Here is a 20,882-nt window from a genome sequence, read left to right as displayed (position 1 = left end):
AATTAGGTCTGAGAGTGGATTTCATCTAGCTGGGTAGCTAGGTAGTGGGGGAAGGAAACCTTTGGCTTTCACCTAAATATGGAGTGGCTAATATTTTACAATTACAAATCAAAAATAGGGTGCGACCATACTGACCTATGTTTGCTTGCACCTAAACCCTATACGCATGCTCATAAATGCCCTCTCCAAAATCCACATGGCCCCGCCCCCCGTTCCTGAGATCTGAGATATAAACACACATGCAAACGTTCCTCACACAGATAAACACACATGCTCACCCAGTCTGGTAGAAACCTTTGCTCATAACTGTGCTCTTGCATTCAGACTGGGGGAGTTAAGAATGAGCCAATGGGCTTCCCTGGTGGCGCAGTGGTTGAGAGTCTGCCTGCCAATGCAGGGGATGCGGGTTCGTGCCCCGGTCCGGGAGGATCCCCCATGCCGTAGAGCATCTGGGCCCGTGAGCCATGGCCGCTGAGTCTGCACGTCCAGAGCCTGTGCTCCGCAATGGGAGAGGCCATGACAGTGAGAGGCCCGCGTACCGCAAAAAAAGAATGAGCCAAGGCACCCTAGAAATGAGCTCACAGTCTGTATTTCCATCTCCCCATCCCCGTTTCCTGGAGCACCCTAAGCAGGGAACAGCCCACCTCCACTCTCCCAGAAGCCCAGCCATGCTGGGGAACAATTAGCCAAGGGAATCACACCCTCCAGGGTACAGGCTGAGCAGGCCTTGGCACCAGGGTCTTCTGCTGTTGGCATACATTTGGGAAGCTCCAGAAGTGTCTGTCAAGGGCATGCCTATGCTCTGTGCATTTCCATGCTGGTGTTAGTTGCTTCTGTAAAATTATACGTGCCACCTTGAGTTTCAAAATTCCAGAATCTTTGGTCTCCTTACCCAAGGGAGACTGTACTTTGGCACTTGAAAAGGGTTTAGGCAAACTTGAGAACACGGAGCAGTCACTGTGGCCGAGGCTGTATTGTACATTTCCACTCTGTCATCAGGCTAAGCCACATTGGATGGCAGCAATGCCTATATGCTGTTACCCTGGGCTTTTCCCTCATGTACAGATCAAGGGTCTCCTACCAGTTCCGGCCCAAACTCTCCACTGAGCTGGAAGTACAGTGATCCTCCCTGAGTAGACAACTTCGTCAGGCCAGCTAGATTCAGGTCTCTGAAGGCAGAGCTGGCAGCTGACAGGAAGGCAAAGCAGAAGGGATCATGAACCTGATTGGCCTGGCAGGAACCTGCCCCCTTGCAACCGAGGATGGCACAGGACCAGAGCTTGGTTTTGATCCACAGAACCAGAAGCCCTGCTGAGTTGGGGCAGTGGTAGGAAGCACCTCTGGTGGAGCTGGGCTCCTGTCCTCATCCACGTCCACCTCCTCACAGCTCAGGCCAAATCCACACGCAGACAACAGGCAGGAGACATGCCAGGAGGGTCCAAAGCATCTCTTCCCCTGCTCAACTGACCTCAGAGCCCTTGTCCCCAACAGCCCATTCTCATGTCTTTGATGTTGTAGTCTGCAGAAGCCCCTCTAAGGCAGCCTGGGGCAAGAGTCTGCAGGGCATACCTAGAGTGACCAGGAGGCTCCATCTGAGGGCACCGTGCCTTCCCATGGGCAGCCAGGGCTAGGAGGAGTTCACCCTTGATCGACTGACCCCCTCAGGGAGGCCGGGCAATGCCCCTCAAGGCCAGATTCGCAAGTAGGTGCCAGTGGAGCAGACAGAGAAAAGGGGGAACACGCGCTCCTGGAAGTTGACACGGAAGGTGTAGATGTGGTGCATGTCCTCCGCAGCGTAGAAGGACACGGCCCCCACCTCCAGGTCCAGGGCGACCCGCACGCGGGACAGGTGCCCACAGCTGAGGGCTGTCCTTTCAGGGCTGGTCACCGCCCAGTACTGCCCGCTGTTGAGCTGCAGCGCCCAGACGCCCTCCTCGGGGGTGAAGGGCGTGAGGCCCTTGCGGCGCACGCTCTCACGTGCCACGCCGAAGGCCCAGCCGTCCTTGGAGCCCACTTCCACCTCCCAGTGGTGCCTCCCAGAGGAGAAACCGCAGGATGCCAGAACTCGCGTGTTGGTGTCGAAGCGGCGTGGGTGGCTGGGCAGGTCCTGGGCCCGCTGTCCAAGGCGCACGCTCTTAAGATCCAGAGAGAGGATGAGGCGGGGGTTGGCCGTGTCGGGGTCCAAGGTCAGCTCCACTGTGGGGTTTGGGGCGGGGGGAAGACAGGGAGAGACAACCCATGCAGCGTCCTTGCGTGGCTCCCCTCGCCCCACTCCCACCGCCCCCTCATTAAGTAGGTGTTGAAATCACAGAAAGGCAATTTATGGACCTCATTTGGATCTCAATTCAAACAGATTGACAAATCCAATTTAAAAGAGGTGGGGGGGGGGCCTTGCCTACTGGCGCAGTGGTTAAGACTATGCCTGCCACAGCAGGCTACACAGGTTCGAGCCCTAGTTCCGGAAGATCCCACAGGTGGAGCAAGTAAACCCCTGCACCACAACGACTGAGCCTGCGCTCTAGAGCCCGCAAGCCACAACTTCGGAAGCCCGAGAAGCCCGTGCACCGCATCGAAGGGTAGACCCCGCTCTCACAACTAGAGAAAAGCCCGCGTGCAGCAATGAAGACCCAAGGCAGCCCAAAAGAGGAAAACAAAAAGACAATTGGGGCTGTACAGCAGAGATTGGCAAAACATTGTAAATGAATTATACTTCAATTGAAAAAATAAAATAAAAAAAAGACAAGTGGGGGATTTCAGACCCTAGATACTGGAAAGAATCATTAATTTTTTAGTTATGATGTTGGTTTTGTGTTTGCTTTTTTAATGGGTTTGTGTTTATGTTTTTTTAAAAGTCTATCTCTTTAGAGACAACATACTGAGATATTTACGGAAATGAGAGTTATCTGTGGTTTGCTGTGAAATAATCCAGTGGGAAGCAGTGGGTAGGGGTGTTTATGAAAAATACTAGCCACGAGTCAATAATTGATGAAGGTGTATGATGAGTACATAATACGCGTTATGCTCTTCTGTCTACTTTAGTGTATGTTTGAAATTTTCCATAATAAAAAAGTTAAAATATGCACACTTGTTGTAAGTGCTACTATGTTCCAGGTCTGTTCTAGGCACTGAGAATCCCACAGTGGAGTATCCCTGCCCTCCTGAAGCTTCCTTTCTATGGGGAGAAGGAGGAGAGACAATAAATGATAGAGAGATCAGGAGAGCAGGCTGTAATTTCAACTAGAGGGGCCAGGGAAGGCCTTACTGAAAACCTGCATTTGAGCACAGACATCAAGGAGATGAGGAAGTCAGATATGCAGCTGTCTGGGGGAAGGGCATTCCAGGCCCTGGCATAGCCGGTGCAGTGCAAAGGCCCTTAAGTAGCTGTGTGCTTGGTGCCTTCCAGGAGCAGCAAGGACTGTGTGTGGCTGCACGGAGTGAACCAAGGGAAGAGTGTGCAGTGAGGCCAGATCCCTAGGGCCTTGAAGACCACTGCAAGAACCCCGGGCCTGGGCTTCCCTGGTGGCGCAGTAGTTGAGAGTCCACCTGTCGATGCAGGGGACACGGGTTCGTGCCCCCGTCCGGGAAGATCCCACATGCCGCAGTAGCGGCTGGGCCCGTGAGCCATGGCCGCTGAGCCTGCGTGTCCGGAGCCTGTGCTCCTCAACGGGAGAGGCCACAACAGTGAGAGGCCCGTGTACCGCAAAAAAAATAAAAAAAACAAACAAATAAAAAAACTCCAGCCCTTACTGAGAGGGGCAGGGCTGTCACAGGGTCCTAAGCAGAGGAGGACATACTCTGACTCAGTTGGTTTAGATTCTTCCCGAGTAAAATCTGATAGCTCAGTCAGCATCAGGAATATGTGCCTTCCCTTCCCCTTGGGGTTAGATCCCACTCACCCCAGAGCCCTGCAGGAGTGATAACCACCTCCCTTCCAGTCTTCAGTCTCCCCCTGCTTCCCCCGACCCCTGCACACAATCCCTGTCCCCAGGAGAGGTCTCCATCTCTCTGGGAGCAGGGAAGAGAGGCTTGTCCAGGTGACCGACAAGCACTCCCTGATCTAAGTATCTCAAGATGCAGGGCACTCCTGCTCTGGAACAACTTATGGGCCTATGGGCCCCACTGTGGCCTGAAGGAATCAGAATTGTGAGGATGAGGAAGAAAGGGCAGTCGATGGCAAAGTTGCTGAGGCGGATGGGCAGAAGGAACCAACCATGCACAGAGCCCCGGGGGACAGTCACTGGATCTCTGCATGGCCAATTGACGGGCACTCACTGTTAAAACAGCCATCATACCTTTTTCCTCTTTCTCCAGTTCTCCCCGAAGATCCTCTGAAGAGGAGAAACAAAGCAGGTTGTGTGTGAATGACACGGGAAATTTCTATTTGGCAACAGTGACAGCCCCACTGTAAATGTTAAATATCTGGGGGTTCACTCACTCCCCAGATACCCTAGAGTTGATGGGCAAGTGCTGGGCCAATCATGGGGGTGGGGAGGGGGCTGTATTCTCGTTCTACTCTCCCACTTCCCCCTCTTTTGTCTGGAGCCATTCTGAGCTGAGCTCTCCCTCCTCATCCTTCTTTCTGCCCCCAGTGCCTCTCTACTCCATCTGTCCCCAGGGGAAGCTTCATGCCCTGGGGTAGGGGTGGGGGTTCTAAATAAATTAGCCACCACCGCCTCCCCGAAACAGTCTGGCCTTGACACACCCTAGTTCCTGTTTTATCATACAGCTTTTGGAAAGGCACATCTTCAGGACCCCAAACCACCAGAAACACACCATCACCACCAGGACTGCAGGGCCCAGCCCCACACACAAGCCCCTACCTCTGAACTTCTTGAACAGCCCCTTTAAGACAAAGGTCTTGAGAGAAACATTCCAGACTTTATTCTTCATCTCAGCAGAGACTGTGGTTGGCTTGGGGGCAGGCACATTGCTGCACCTGCAGGACAAGGACCCTGAGGAAGACCCACTAACACTGTCCCACTCCCACTGGGCTTGACAATTAGGATGGTGAGGTCCTCTGGGTGGGGAGAGGTGAAAAGGAGAGCCTGACCTCGTACCGAATACCCATGGCCAGGCAGCAGATGTTTGCCTCAGAAGGTACCCAGGTAAGGCAGTGGGGGCATCGGGAGGTGAGAGGTCAGGGGTGGGGGATGAAGAGAGGAAGCTAAGTGGAAAAGAAGAGCCAGCTTAGAGAGGCCCAAGGTATTGTTAGGTCCACTCACCTGCTTAGTGTGTTTTTGAATTCCTGGAAAGAACAATGAGAGAAAGCCAAATCAGCATTCACCTTTGAGAAAATAAAACTGGCCCCTTCCCTCCTTCCAGGGGAATAAGCAGTAAGCAGGTGTATCACCCCCTACCTCCTGCATGGGCCCCAGGTGGCAACAGCTTCCCGATGCTCCCATTTATTACAGAATCATCACTGGAGCCAAGTGCTAGGACCCAGTGTTGCCTCTGCTTTCAACATCACCCAAAACAAGTGACAGCTCTTATGCAACAACTGGTCATCACTCAGATTAGTGCCTTTTAAATGACCTTTTTTTGGCCTCATGGCTTTGTGGTATCTTAGTTACCTGACCATGGACTGAACCCAGGCCCCCGGCGGTGGAAGTACAGAGTCCAGGGAATTCCCTTAAATGACCATTCTTGATCCATTTGTGACTTGTGCAGTTTATTTAGTGGATTGTGACTCTTTTAGAAGGAAATAAGAATAAAAAACATCAAAGTGCATCACATGTAGTAGAGGTAAGGGTCATTTTCTGAGACTTTTGTCACAATGTATATAATAGAATACATTGTAAGATATATTATTGTGGACCATGGTCAAGAAAGTTTTTACCACATCCCTTCAGACCTCTAACCCCAGGAAAATCAGCGCTCCTCTCTCTAGTCCACTTTGGCTCCAGATGTGTGATTCTACTAAACTCATAGGATCTGATTCTGTTCTCGCTGCCATTCTTATTTCCTCATTTGAAAAGTGGGAGGGATAAATTCATGCCTCCTGCTTTAGGATAAATGACGTACACCCTGGGCAAGCCAGGCTCACCTGGAGAAAGTCAAGATCAGGCTTGCAAGTTGTCTCCTGGATCTGGCTGCCGAGCTTGGAGAGCTGGGCAATCTCACCCCCAAGCTGGGCCAGGTTCTCATTCTGCTTCTGTGTCACCTCCCGGGACAGCTCCTCCAGGCGGCCCAGGAGCCGGCCCTCCTGTTCCACCAGGAAGGCCCGCAGAGCCTGGAACTCCGCCCCAACCTTCTCTCGCTCGGCTGCCATCTGCTTCTGTCCCAGGAGAGGTGAAGTTGAAGAGGGCAAAGGGATGTGGGCATCTGAGATACAGCATTCGGATAGAAGCCTCTGAGCCATCCCACAGGGCAGGGGTCCATCCCCCTCACGGCTCAGGGGTCAGAGACTCACGCATGCACGCCCACCATGCACACGCTCTAGTTTAAACGTCCCAATTCCGAGCACGCAGCAGCCTCAACACGTGCTTTCCCTTTCCCTGTCACAGCTGCGCTCATGTGTCTCTTTAGACCTGGGCTCTCCCACCAACCTAGGCTCTCCCACCAACCTAGGGCAACTTCAGACTCACCCCAGAACCCCCCAGGGCTGCAGTTTCCGTATTTGAAAAGTGGGAGGGATAAAATAGTGCCTCCTGCAGTCACTGTAAGGATTAAACTGAGGTCCCCAAACACATTTATTTTGTGTTCAAAACAAGGCCCCAAATGGAGTCGCTTATGTTAAGCCCCACATCACCAAACCGAGACCCAATGACAGTTTCGGCTCTCCCACAAATGTTATCTTAAACCAGCCTATAAGGAATGGCCTGATCAGTATTTGTTCAGTAATCTGCCTGATAAACCCCTGCCATCCCCTACAGGGAAAGCAACTTTGCAATAGCCAACCCACTTTTTTGTGTGTGTGACCAAATTTATGATCTTTATTCCGCTGAAATTAGAGCATCCAAACACATGATGGTTTCAAGTTATTGTAGAGTTGGGAAACATCTTTGATGGCACACACTGAGATCTCAGACATAATGCTGTATAACTCTTCTCATTTTGGTTTAGTTCAACATTTTCAGCAATGATTTAATATGATTTATAAGGCAACTTTAAGGTGTGGCTTTGAAGCAAAACCTTTGTGGAGTGGGGGCTGCTGATGAAAACTCATTTTAAGACATAGAAACTTAAAGTAAATCATTGATGTCACTGGCTGTCAGACAAGCAGGCCAACAAAGTACCCTAATTCATTGTTAGGCTGCAAGGGTGAGGCAAGTATCTACATGGAGAGATGGTGGCAGGTCTCACATTTAAAGAAGCATATTCACAGCATTAAAAACATGTACTAATAGGATATCAAAACTGCAAGACTGGAAATAAATTTAAAATACTTCTACCTTCACAGCACTTCTTATGTTTAAATTCTCTCTCTAATCAGACACCCAAACTACTTTGGGATCATAAATCATGTTGATGAATCAAATAGTCTGTAAGTCCTTAGTAGTGCTGGCTTGGGCTCTGCAGGCAGAAAAGACAACTCTTAGAAATGTGTCAGTTCCAGCCAAGATAAAATGCTGTCCCTTCCAGGGTGGAAGAGGTCCAGTGCAATCCATCTGCTACCAAGTAACTGGTTTCCTTCAAGGACGATGTATCAGGCCTCTGCAGTGCTTCTGTTGCTGCCAGGCTGAACACTGGGCAGCAGCAGTTGCTAGATCATTCGTGGTGAGTGGGAGCCCATGCTGTTGGGCCAATGAAAAGCCTTCTTAACCATCAAAACAACTATTCTACTCATGAGCCTCTGTGGCCAACCCACTTTTCTGCCTAGTACAACTTCCTTGTTGCTGCTTCCTCTGCCTGTAAAGTCTCTTGCCTCGTACAGCTCTTCAGAACTTCTTTCTTTCTGCGAGATGGGATGTTGGCTGATTTATGAATCACTGAATAAAGCCAATCAGATCTTTAAATTTTACTCATTTGAATTTTGTACTTTAACATTTGTCACCCCTCCAACTTTCACTCTTCACTTTACTTCATTTTAAAGAGCACCTTTTCTGTTTAGCAATTGGAAAGGCAACACAAGTTCATAATACCAAACCCGGAAATGCAGAAAAGTAGCAAGAAGGAAGGAAAATCAATGCCAGTGATCAGAGGTAACAGCACACCCACAACGACCTAAGGAAGAGGCCGCTGTGTGCAAGCTTTCTATTCTGTGCTTCCCATTACCACCATCCACAGGACTTTCACCCCTGCGTTTTCAGACACAGACTCTCGCTCCTGATCCTCTGGATTCTTTACGTGAATACCTGGGAGGGACGCTGCATGATATACCAAGTGAGGCCCCTCATGGCCAGTGAGAAGGATTCCATCCCTCCAGCACAAGCTCAAATGTCAAAGTTCCTCTTCCCTGAAAACTCTAGGGGAGGAGGGGGTGGCTGGAAGAGGAGACTGTAAGTGGGTTCTGAAGTCAGGAGACCTGGGTTCAGGTCACTGCTCCCCAGTCTTCAGGATGTTGGGCAAGCGGGCAGCAGCAACACAGGGAACTTTACAGGCGTTAACCCCCTCAGTGCTGACAACCACCCAGCGACGTGGGTACACTCTCATCCTGATTTACGAATGAGAAGACCAAGACAGAGAGGTGCATTACCAGGAAGTGGGAAGTCAGGATTCTAATCCAGGGAGTCTGACCCCAGAGTCCAAGCTCCTTGCAATTGTAGCGTATGGTCTCCCAAGGAAATAACACAAGTGGGACAATACTTACCAAAATACTCTAAATCGGGGTTTGCAACCTCGGCGCTATTGACATTTGGGGCAAGGTAATTATTTGTGGTGGAGGGCTGTCCTACGCATTGCAGGATGTTTAAGCAGTACCCTGGCCTCTACCGGTAAACACCAGTAGCACCCCTGCCCCAGTGTTGACAACCAAAAATATCTCCAGACATAGCCAAATGTCCCCTGGGGCCCAAAATTGCCACCAGTTGAGAACTAGTCCTCTAAATGGTAAGAGCAATTTTCAAATAAAAATATTCATTCTCCTTGTTCGCATAGCAGCAATGGTTGTCTCATTAAGCAGGTATTTTGTAATCATAAAGGATGTGTGGGCCAGAGGGGGGTTGGCTGGGTGGGGGTAGGACAGAGTAGAAAGTGCTAAGCAATGTCATGGGGTGTGGGGTCAGAGACCATGAAGCTGCCCAAGCTGGAGAAGGCCCTCTGGATCACAGATGTACAGCAATGGCCAAAGAGCCACATGCTTCCTCTTTTTTCCAGCAGAGCAGGGTGGAGATCTGGAGGGGGTGAGGGGTGAGCCCTTCCTTGTGGAGGGAAGTGAATGTTCAGAAGAGAATGCCTGAGACGTGCATGGGATGCAGGTGTACCAGATGCAGTTCAGGGTCAGGAAAGGACCCTGGGGCACCTGTACACAGGGTCCTCCCGTTCACCCCACACCTCCTTCCCTTAAGGGGGGGCAGCCCTCAGGTTCCTCTCCCTCCATTTTCCAACTCCAGAACTTCAGAGCCCTGCCCTAACAGGCCTTAGTGGATCCTTTCATTCTTTTAACCCCTAGTTTTTGAGCTAGGAACTGAATTTTCGAGATAGAAAATGACAGTGACCCACATTTGCCCACCTTAACCAAAATGAACCCCATTTCACTTTCCTGTTCCACTTCAAGGAAGACAAAATAACACCCCAAGCGCTGGGCAGGGCGGGTGCTAGCACAATCGGCTGCTGAAAACCCAAGTCCCGGAACCTCCTGCCCTCTGCTGGGTGGGGAGCAGCTCTGCCTTTCCCTCCCCCATCCCCCAACCCCTCTCCCCTAGCCTCGATTTCAAAATCTAAAAAACTCTAACAGTGAAAAAAAGTTTTCCCAACTCCTTTGGTGGTAAAATATGCCATAGACTGACAGAAGGCTCACACTTAGTATAAATATTCATATGTTTCTCTATAGAAATATTAATGTGTTCAATTACAAGATGCTCCACAGACCCTAACTGGGGTGTTATGTAATATTAGGGGGACGATACATTCTGATTCACCTGGACAGTTCCACTTCAAGCCAGCTGTTCTAAAATAATTATTTTAGGGCTTCCCTGGTGGTGCAGTGGTTGAGAGCCCGCCTGCCAATGCAGGGGACACGGGTTCGTGCCCTGGTCCGGGAAGATCCCACAGGCCGCGGAGCGGCTGGGCCCGCCATGGCCGCTGAGCCTGCGTGTCTGGAGCCTGTGCTCCACAACGGGAGAGGCCACAGCGGTGACAGGCCCGTGTACCGCAAAAAAAAAAAAATAATAATTATTATTTTAGCCCTCCCTTTCACTCTCAAAAGCTCTGGTTATATAATAAATTACACGATCACCCTCTATAATATGCATCTCACTATATTTCTAAAATGCACCTGTGCTGTTCCACAGGCACACACTCCAAAGCCACACACACCTAGCCAGAGTGGTGGGTGGCCCTCTGCTGTCACCCAGGGGAGCCAACCTGGGGGTTGCCATGCTCACCAGGAGCTCCCTGCTCTCCTTCTCTTCGGTGGAACGAAATGCCTCATAGTCCTCCAGATCCTTCTTCAAGACCTTCAGCCTGGACTCCAGGAGCTCCTGCGGAAGAGTGAGAAGGAGGACCCTGTGGGGAGAGGGTTCTGGCAACTCCCACGTGTGCCTTCCTGAAGCCACCCAGGAGAAAGGGAAGGCCCTGTTCATTGAGGAGGAGGCGGGCAGGGTTGAAGCCACCTCTGGACGTCGGGATGGCTACAGCCTGCACAAGCTGCACGTAAGGGAACAGGACAGCTGCTGGGTGACTCCAAAGGTCTCAGGGTCTCCCGTCCTCAAGACCATCTGTGCACCATCCAGGCTGAAATCAAGCCCCCCAGCAGCCCAACCTGCCTAGTCCTCCCTTCTGCTCTCCTCACCACCATCAGAAAGCCCTCTGGGTGGGAGAGCTGGAGCAGGGTAAGAGCAAAGAAAGACTGGGGACTGTGCCAGAGGCCTCCGCGCACACCCTAGCAAGTTGGCAGGAAAGGGAGGTGCCAGAATCCCAGATGGCTCTTGGCTCTCTACTCAGCCCTGGAGCCACCCACCCCCTTACCCCGATCTCTTGGGAAGGTCGTCCCACTCGGCCACAGAAGGTGAGAACACCGAACAGAGCTATGCCCAGGGAAAGGGCTGAGAGTGAGGGTAGCGAATGTATGGGTGTGCCGGAGAAACCGCTCAAAGCCAGGTACCGACAGAAGGAAAATCTCCAGATCTGTGGGGCATCGTGCAGGCGGTCCAGTAGGGGCCCAGAGGGAAAGGCGAGGGGTTTGGGAAGGTGGTATTGGTGGTGTCGGGGGTGACAGACGGAGAGCCGCGCTCAGTCCCGAAGCCAGTGCTGCGCAGGATGGGATAAGGGAAAAGAAGCAGGGGCTCACCTGGGCCTCCTTGCCTGCGCGGGAACGCAGAACGGGGACTGGGGGTCCCGGGGACGCTCAGGGGTGGGGACGGCGCTCACCTTGGCCTCCTGCACCGCCTCGTCCAGGGGTAACACGGCGTGAGCGCGGTGCTCGCGGGCGCGGTCGCACACCACGCAAATGGCACGTCCATCGTCCTGGCAGTAGAGCTTGAGCGGTTCGCGGTGCTGCGCGCACCCGGCCGCCCCCGCCTCCGGAGGCCCGCGTTCCCCCTGCGCGCCCGCTGGCAGGCTGAAGCGCCGCAGCAGCATGGCCACCGCGGCCAGCTGCCGGTTGGGCCGCAGCTGGCCCGGGCGCGCGGGCTCGCGACACTGCGGGCAGGGCAGCGAGCAGGACAACTTGTGGGACGCGGGGGTGGCCCCGGCGCCCGGGCGATCCCAGCAGCGCGCGATGCAGGCGCGGCAGAAGCTGTGGCCGCACTCGACGGACACCGGCTCCCGGAAGAGCTCCAGGCAGATGGAGCAGGTCGCCTCGCCCTGCAGCTCTACCGCCAGCGCCAGCGCCTCGGCCCCGGCGCCCGGGCCAGTCCGCGGCCCCACCGCCGCCATGCGCACCCTCAGCTCACCCAAGTCGGGCGGCGCGGGAGAGGCTACCCTACCCTACGGTACGCCGCTCCCAGCGCAGCGGCCGGGGCGGGCCTCCGAGCGCCCACGGGAAGAAGAAGGGCGGGGCTGACGCCTGCTGGCAGAGACTTGAGCCGAGTGTGCTCCAGGATGTGAAAAGTGAGGGGAGGGTGCGCTTTGATAGCTGACCGGGCAGCGCAGGGCGAGGGGATCTCAGTGCAGGCCAGTGCTCTGCGCTCCCGTTCTGGGCCCCTCAATATCCCGCCTTGGCCCGCGGCCTCCTGGGTCCCGCGGCGCCCTCTCTCCGTCTCTCCCTTCTCTCACCCCTGACGGGAGCCTGTCTAGGCCGTCCCAGCCTGACCCAGTCAGCCTTGGAAAACGGGCCGGGACAGGTGGAAGCACACGCCCATCTGGGCACCACTCCCAGTTGCCGCCCGAGGCCGACCCAGCACAGCCCGAGGGCCGGGCGCCGGACCAGTGTCAGGTTCCCGGAGCTCAGGTTTGTCCGGCCCTGTGCTGAGCTAAATTTAGAGTCTGGAACCTGACTCTTGCCCCCGACCCCAAAGCGTGGCCTTGTATCCACTTCTGTAGCTACCTCTCCCGCGATTGTGTCCCCCCGCCTCCCCGTTTATTCTTTTTGTTTTTTTAAAGCAAGTAATACACTTACAGTCAATTCCCCCACTTTATTCGGTGTTATACCCCTCCAAAACCCAATCCTTTGTTTCTCTAGCTCGTTTCTACAGTCCCCCTACCCACCGCCCAGAACTGCCAGTGTTATTTACTCACACCCTCTCTCACCTCACTCCCTCTGGAGGGCACTTGGGGCAGATTTTCTTCCCCAACCTCCTCAGAAACTGCTCTTGTCAAAGGTCACCAGTGACCACAGCGATCCTAACCCAGAGGTGAAAGCAGGCCCCTTTTCAGGCCTTACCTCCCCTGTCCTCTGATGCTTCCCCCTTACGGACACCCTTTCTCAGCGCCTTCCAGGATGCTGTACTCCCTGACTCTCCTCCCACCTCCATGGCCTCCTACCCACTTCTTGGCCACCGCGGTGGTTTCCTCCTTCTCTCCCTGCCCTTGCTCAACCCTTGGACTTCTGTCTATACTCACTTCCTTGTGATCTCTTCCACTTTCTTGCTTAAAAGCCCTTCTCCCTGCTCCACAGTACAAAGCCCCAGCCCAGCTCTTCCTAGGATGCCTGGCTCCCACATCCAACTCACTGGGCAGCATCTCCACATGCAGCGTTCTAAGGGGGAGGCACACACTCACCGTTTCCACAATGCACTTCTGCTCTGCCCCTCCACCTGCTCAGCCCACAGCCTTCCCCACCCCTTCGCATTTAACAACTCCACCCCTCCAGGTGCTCAGGCCCAAAGGGGTGAGTCCTCTGAGGCTCCCCCAGACAGGGGAAATGCGAAGGCCCCACTCCCAGTCCTCAGCATCTCCTCACTCTCTCACCCCCTCCACCGCATCATCTCCTATAATTTGATGATCACAACAGTTTTCTCCCCTTCTGTCCCACTCCTGCCCTATCTTCTCCATCCAGCTGTGAGAACAATCCTGTTAAAATGTTACATCCGATAGGGGCTCTCCTTTGCTCAAATCCTCCTGTGGCTCCCATCTCTCTCAGAGTAAAAGTCGAAGTCTTCACAATCGTCTAAAGGCCCTACCCATTCTTCCTCTCCATCCCCTGCACACAACCTGTCCACCCTCATCTCCTATCACTCTCCCCTGCCACATGGACCTCCTTACTATTCCTGAAATAACATGTCAGAAAGATCCTACCTCAGGGCCTATAAACTGGCTGTTACCTTTACTTGGACCTCTCTTTCCTCAGATACCTGCATGGCTCAGGTCCCATCTCCTTCAAGCCTTTTTTCAAAAGTCACCTTCTCAAAATCACACATTACTACATTCTCTCCCTCAATGCTGGCTCTGTTTTCTCTCTAGCACTCTACCTCCTCTGGAATAGGAGCTGATAGATGTAATGGACTATGTCAGTTTTGTTCACGGTTGAACCTCCAGTTTTCTAGAGCAGTTCTTGGAACACAGTAGAGCTCGGTAAACTCTTCTTGGATTGAATTGATTTAAATGTGGCTCAAAATTCAGATGTACAGAGCGGTTAACAGTGAAAAATCTGCCCATCACCTACGTCCCAGTTCCCTTACAATCCCAAGCAATCAACTTTGCAATTCTGAATTACTTTATACAAATATTACATATTTTGCTACACTCCCCCTCTTTTTGTTTAACAAAAGTAACATCCTGCACCCAGTCTTAACTTACCTTATTTCGGCTCACAGTTCATTTTGGGCATCGTGCCGGATGACTTTCCCTTCTTTTTCCCCCGCTGCCTCCAAGGGTTTATCCCGGTCCTGTGCTCCCCCCCACCCCCGCCCCGCCTCCGGGCGACCCTCGGTAGAGGTCCCCTCGCCTAGAATCAGTAGAGGACCCTGGAACAGCTCCCGGCGCTGGCCGCCGAGCTTTGCTGCGTTTGGGTTGTCGCGACTGGCGATGTCATTCATTCACCCTTGCCTTTCGCCAATAAAGCACTAAGGGAAGATGGAAAACGCGTTTTGGGAGAGTGGGGATGTAGCTCAGTGGTAGAGCGCATGCTTTGCATGTATGAGGCCCCGGGTTCGATCCCCGGCATCTCCAGCACAGGTGTGCGTGACAGTTTTGCTTCCTTTCTTTCCAAGTTTCGAAAGGCAGGGTTTTTGCAGAACACTAGAAAAAACCCTGAAGAGTAGAGTTTGCGCAGGTTGGAGGAGCCGGCGGCCCTGACCCACTACAAGCCCAAGCCCGCGGCCCTGCCTTTAAACTTCGGAATGAAAAATCACAGGGTGAGTTCGTTGATGGCATCAGCGTGCGCAGTTTTTCCTTGCACTGAGCCGTACGTTTTCCAGGGATGGAAGAGGGCGAGGTCGCTGGCAGAAAAGGGCAAGAAGAAAACGGACAGAAGTAGGAGGGACGGTCAGTCAAGCACGATCGGTAGAGCTTGAGTTTCCGGGGCTGCTAAGAATCTTGTCTTTAGTGGCCAGATCTTGTCCCAACTAACTTCAAACCTGGAGCTAGATACAGCTCGAATCCTACCTTGAAGTAAATATTAGTGAACATGACATACACGCCCGGCTAGCTCAGTCGGTAGAGCATGAGACTCTTAATCTCAGGGTCGTGGGTTCGAGCCCCACGTTGGGCGAGGTGTCTATTTTGGTCACACGAAAGCACTTCCTTGCCTGACCAGCTTTCGGAAGAAATAAAGCAATCCTGTACGGGGAAATTCCCTGTGTGTGTGATATTCACTAGGGCGTTTTGTTGTCACTCTCCTGTTCATTGGTTAATCTATCCTTTACCTACTAACAAAGTGGGTTTTTAAAAATTGTTTAAGACATACATAATAAAATGTACCACTTTCACCATTTTAAAAAATTGAAGTGTAGTTGATATACAATGTTGTGTTAGCTTCTGATGTACAGCAAAGATAATATAGATAGATATAGATCTATAGATTGTTTTTCATATTCTTTTCCATTATGGTTTATTACAAGATATTGAATATAGTTCCCTGTGCTATACAGTAGGACCTTGTTGTTCATTTTCACCATTTTAAAGTTCACAGCTCTGTGGCTTTAAACACATTCACATTGTTGGGCAACCATCACCACCATCCATCTCCAGAACTTTTTCATATTCCCCAGCTGCAACTCTGTACCCAGTGAACATTAACTCCCTAACTATCTTTCTCCCAGCCCCTGGCAACCACCATTCTACTCTCTGTCTCTATGAATTTGACTACTCTAGGGACCTCATATAAGATGAACCATACAATATTTGTTCTTTTGTAATTGGCTTATTTTACTTAGCATAATGTCTTCAAGGTTCTTCCATGTTGTAGCATGTGTCCGAATTCCTTCCTTTTAAGGCTACATAATATTCGATTGTATGTATATACCACATTTTGTTTATCCATTTATCTCTCAATAGACACTTGGGTCCCTTCCACCTTTTGGCAATTGTGGATAATGCTGCTATGAACATGGGTGTACTACTAGTACACATGTCTGAGTTCTTGCTTTCACCTCTTTTGGGTATATATCTAGAAGTGGATTTGCTGATATATGGTATTTCCCTGTTTAGTTTTTTGTGGAATTGCCATACAATTTTCCACAGAGGCTACACCACAAAATGAGTTTTTAAAACATCTTTTGAGTAGGTAATAAACTGTACTGTTCAAAAATTGAACCATTTATAAAAATATTCAGTGAAAAGAATCTAACTTCCATCCTCCCTTCTTAGGTAACAAGTTTTGTATCTATGTACATATTCTTCCAGAGTTTTTAAATGCAAATATATTTTTGTTTTCCCCTATTTTACACAAAAATATAATTACAGCTCTGTTATATTTTGATGATCTTTCCATCTCAAGACATACAAATTTTCCTCAGTCTTTTTTGCAGCTGCATAATATTCCACTGTAGATGAATCCTAGTTTAACAGATCACCTACTGATGGATATTCATAGTTTCCAATCTCTTGCTATTACAATCAATGCTGCAGTTAATAAGCATGTAGTGTTGTCATTTTGCGCTTTTGAACTTATATCCGTTTGGCAAATTCCCAAGAAGTAAGATTCCTGGGTCGAGGTATATATGAAGTTGTAATGTAAAATAGACAAATCACCAGGCTGTGGGTCCTACAGGACCCAGTCATGAATGAGATTGCCACCAGTCATGAATGAGACTGACTGTTTCTACACTGCCTTGGTGGCATCGGGATGCTTTAACAACAAACCTAACATGTGACTGTCCCTACCCCCTTAAAATTAACAGGGCCCCTTACTGTCTGTCCTATAGGATAATAACCATTGCAGGGCCAACAGGGAGAGGGACCTCCCTTTTGCCTCTCACAGGCACATACTTGGACAAAAGATTTTGAAGATCACATTGTCACTCTAATTTATGGTTTCTAATCCAATTCTACAGGACATTATTTTTTTCTCTTTTCAGTCCTGTTTCTGTGGGAGGCCATCATGTTTTCTTCACTTGCAAAGCCATGACATCATTGGAAAGGTCTGCTCAGTTATTTTTTACTCGGCAAATTTTCCCCTTGGACAAGAAGATTCCAACCAGATATAAGACATTAAATTTGTATGTGATATTATATAAGGTCTTGGTGTCATATGGGGGATATATAAATTATTAGATCATGCATGTAGTTTGTGAAGTGGTCTAAAACAATGATTATATATAATTTATATGTAAATTATTAATCAACCATCCACATGAATATTCTTATTTAAAAACCTCATTTGAAACAGAAGATTATTTCCAGGTTTAATATATTCATGGCTATATTCTAACTAGTCTAAAAATACTCCAGTATCATCTTTTTCTTTAACAGCCACTGGTTTCCCTTTACTAAACTTGAGAAAATCATTCTTCTATGGTCTGTGTAGCATCAGGAGAGAAGGTTCAATCATTATCAAATGCTCACCCATTATTTCATTGCTGTTTATGTCATATCACATTGGTTTAAGGGTGCAAGTCCCCCCAGGAAAAAGGCAGGTCTCAGTCACATGCTGGTGTCATGGGGAATGTGAATTGTGGGTAAGGAGGAAGACAAAATGTCAACCAGAGCAAGCTAATTCTGGAGGACTGCCTGCAAAAGGAAGAGTGGCCAAAAAAGATGACCCAGAATGACCTGCTCCTCTATTCTGTGTCAGGACCAACTGAACTAAAATCACTGGCTATTTTGGGAAACCCTCTCTGCTATCATTTGAGATGTTTAGTGCCTAAGGGCAAGGGGGAGTTTTTTGAATAGGGAAAAGTATGTATTCTTTTCAATACATACTTCTTTTGTGATTAACATTCAATGTATTACAGTTGCAAATGTTAAAGCCTAGTTTTCCTCAAGGTTTTAAATTTAATTTACAAATATTGTTGTTCTTCGTATAAAGCTAGAAATTTTTGAAACAAATGGAACAATCCCTTTCACTGGTTCTTTCATGAATTAAGGTTACCAAAAGGCATCGTCCTGAACATCTAAGCCACTGGTGATATTCTCTTAGACATTTTAAATGACAATTACAGAATTTATCTGAAACTTCAATTCGTGGTGAGGTGAGGGAGGCACTGGGGAGGCAGTGATTAGGTCACAGCTGGAATCTAGAGCTGGTGTTAATTGTTTATTTGAAATTTTCTGAATGAACCTATGTGTTAATTCATCTGTCGTTAAAAACTCCACATTGTGTTAAAAACTCTACTGTGCTCTTCATTTGCCTGGGAGTCCTCAAAGACATAAGGTACCGTGTCCTCCACTCATTTTTCTATCCACCTGCAAACAAAACCAGCAAATGGTGCGGAGGCGGTCATCCGAATGCAGAGCTAAGGAGGTATAGGTGTGGCTCCTTAGCCTCCAAGCCCTCAGTCTTCCGTCCTTGAAACCACCAAGTTTACTCCTACTTCAGGGCCTTTGAACTCTCTGCTCCCTCTCCCAAAGGCCTCTTCCCCAAGATATTTGGAAGGCTGGCTCTTTCTTAGCTTCCTGACTCAGCTCATTGTCACCTCTTCTAATGCATCTTTTCTGGCCTATCTCTCTAATACTGTGCTCTGCCTGACACTCTATCAGATCACCCTCATTAATTTTCTCACAGTCCTTATCACTCTCTGAGATTATTTTTCTACCTGTTTATTTGTTTGTTATTTTAATTGCCCATCAGAAGGTAAACATCAGGAGGGCAGGGACCTGGTCTGTCTTTTTCACTGCAATGTAAATGAATGAGTGAATGAAGTTTCCTTTTAATAGTGGCACACCATAGGTTTGTTGCAAGGGTGCAAAGGAGTCAATGATGCCCAGCACCTAGAACAGTTTCTAGTCCACGGTAAGGACCCAATTCATGAGATTTGTAGCTATTAATATTATTTCCTAACCTTGAAGTTTTACACATAAAAGAACCAGAGGGAAAGGGAGATGATCAATAGAGTGACTATAGAAGGCTATTCCATGAGATCTATGAGGATTATGAAGAAAAGAGGCAGTGGGATGGGAAGTGGTAGATGTACAGATAAAACAGAAATGGTGGAAGAAAAGTGTTGAAGCTGAGTGATTAGTACTTGGGGTTTCCTAATACCATTCTGTCTACTTTAAATTTTCTAATAAAAGTTTAAAAAATGAAAGTAAAAAGGAATACAATTACTTTTGAGTGAGAGATTTAGGTAAATGATTTTGTAGAGTAATGATGTTGAGGTTTATTTGAAAAAAAAAAGTAAAGATCTAGCAAAGCTACAAGTAAATAGAGCTCTCAGTGTAAGCTTACATCCTTTAAAGGATTTCCCTAGGGTACGTCAGAAGTGGGGGAGCCAGGGACTTTTGGCCCCATGCACTGTCCTGACACCCAGATTTGGCTCTTTTCTTTTACTCTTCACTAAAAATCAATCAATCAATCAAGCTCCCTGAACATTCTCCTGCATCCAGGAAAAATTATAGATAGGCCCGAAGTGTGAGTTTCTACCAGGAAACAAGGATGCTCTCAAATTGCTAGGGCAATGCTGAAAGGACCAAGGGGCTAATTTAAAGGGGCTTCCACTGACAAGCAGCTACAATTTAAGCATCAAAAAGAGAATAATTTTAGCATTAATTGAAACAAGATGAATCTAGGAAAGCTGTCAAGTCCTACTGACAATTTAGCATTAAATGTAACCCAAAAGAAATATGACTCACGTGAGACAGCTTTCTGTGGAGCTTATTGCTCAGTCCAGCTGGTTCTTTGGTGTTAATTGTGTTGCACTGAATTTGTTTACTGTCTCCCCAAGGAAGTCAGATGACAACTCTTATATTAGCTGAGGCACAGACCAAAATCCACCTGGAGAAGAGTGACAGGACTGAGTGATGGTCCTGGCCTTCCAGAGTCCTGGGTCGGCTTGGAGGGGTTGCAAGAGAACCTCTGGCAGTCTGGAGCCTCGGATGCAGGGACTGTACTGACTCATCTCAAATTAGTCTGAAAAACACGAGGAAAAAAAAAGAAATTGGGTCAGCAGGGGAAAGCCTGGGAGAATTCTTCCAAGTGGGGTCCAAAATTCCTCACTCTTCTAGGGCTCTAAGTTGCATGACAGGGCCCTGTCATTCTTGGTTGGGTTTACATCTGTAAACCCAGGTAAGGCATACAAATAAGTATAAAAGAGCAATGATAAAGAGATGGGCCCGATATTGCTTGTGTGTGTGTGTAAGTTATGTGAATGCAGGTGGCCTAACAAGTTTTGCCATCACTGGGCTATTTTTGGTTATGTTTTGTCTGCATTTAAGATGTGTGAAATTTTAGGGAATTCCCTGGAGGTCCAATGGTTAGGACTCAGCGCTTTCACTGCCAGGGCCAGGATTTGATCCCTAGTCTGGGAAATGAGATCCCCCAAGCTGCGAAGCGAAGCCAAAAAAGAAAAAAAAAAAAAATGCGTGAAACTTGAAAGAGAATTTGATTTACCACTTTGATGTTTTCTCTACTTGACTTTCAAGTTTGACAGAAGTTCTGGGAAAGAAGTTGCTTCTCTCACGTGTAAGTTGGTGTACCGTCAGGTGTATGAAAGTGTGAACCCCATTTTCCAGGCTGCACTGCAAAAGTCCACATCGTGTGCTTCTCTACTGACATCTCCCCGGCCGGGAACTCTGTTTTGGGGACTCCAAGCACCGCTGGTCTGCTTCTGTGAAGCCTTCGCTGCCTTTTCCCCTTGATCTCTGGAGCCCATTTCTCAACACACCTGTCACTTCGCACGGGCCCGAAACAGATGCGCAGCAAGTGAGATCGGTGAAGAAGGCGGCTGACCGAGACACCTCTGGAGAGACTGATGGTTCTTTTTACTGTTCTGCACTGCCGCTGAGGACGGTTTGATGAGGAGGCG

General features: G+C 49.3%; 1 protein-coding gene and 2 non-coding genes across 4 annotated transcripts; 2 read left to right on the top strand and 1 right to left on the bottom strand.

Moving 5' to 3' along the window:
• Positions 1 to 588: 588 nt before the first annotated feature.
• On the bottom strand, positions 589 to 12,244 carry TRIM7 (tripartite motif containing 7). Of its 2 annotated transcripts, XM_060093762.1 has the most exons (7): positions 11,470 to 12,243; positions 10,485 to 10,580; positions 6,044 to 6,274; positions 5,223 to 5,245; positions 4,821 to 4,936; positions 4,293 to 4,328; positions 589 to 2,196 (listed from the first exon to the last, which is right to left on the bottom strand). In XM_060093762.1, exons 1-7 carry the CDS (start codon positions 11,974 to 11,976, stop codon positions 1,685 to 1,687), a joined length of 1,521 nt encoding a protein of 506 aa, XP_059949745.1. In that variant the 5' UTR covers positions 11,977 to 12,243; the 3' UTR covers positions 589 to 1,684. The 2 variants fall into 2 exon arrangements, with proteins under 2 accessions (XP_059949745.1, XP_059949746.1); XM_060093763.1 differs by lacking the exon at positions 4,821 to 4,936 and having other exon boundaries at positions 2,047 to 2,196; positions 11,470 to 12,244.
• A 2,333-nt stretch (positions 12,245 to 14,577) lies between these two features.
• TRNAA-UGC (transfer RNA alanine (anticodon UGC)) lies at positions 14,578 to 14,649 on the top strand. Its single transcript has one exon. It is a non-coding gene; the product is annotated as a tRNA-Ala (tRNA).
• Positions 14,650 to 15,117: 468 nt separating this feature from the next.
• Positions 15,118 to 15,190, top strand: TRNAK-CUU (transfer RNA lysine (anticodon CUU)). Its single transcript has one exon. It is a non-coding gene; the product is annotated as a tRNA-Lys (tRNA).
• The last annotated feature ends 5,692 nt before the right edge of the window (positions 15,191 to 20,882 follow it).

The sequence above is a fragment of the Mesoplodon densirostris genome, chromosome 3, assembly GCF_025265405.1.
Source record: "Mesoplodon densirostris isolate mMesDen1 chromosome 3, mMesDen1 primary haplotype, whole genome shotgun sequence".
NCBI lineage: Eukaryota > Metazoa > Chordata > Mammalia > Artiodactyla > Ziphiidae > Mesoplodon > Mesoplodon densirostris.
The sequence above is the reverse complement of the archived record's forward strand: the minus strand, read 5'-3'. Positions and strand labels throughout refer to the sequence as shown.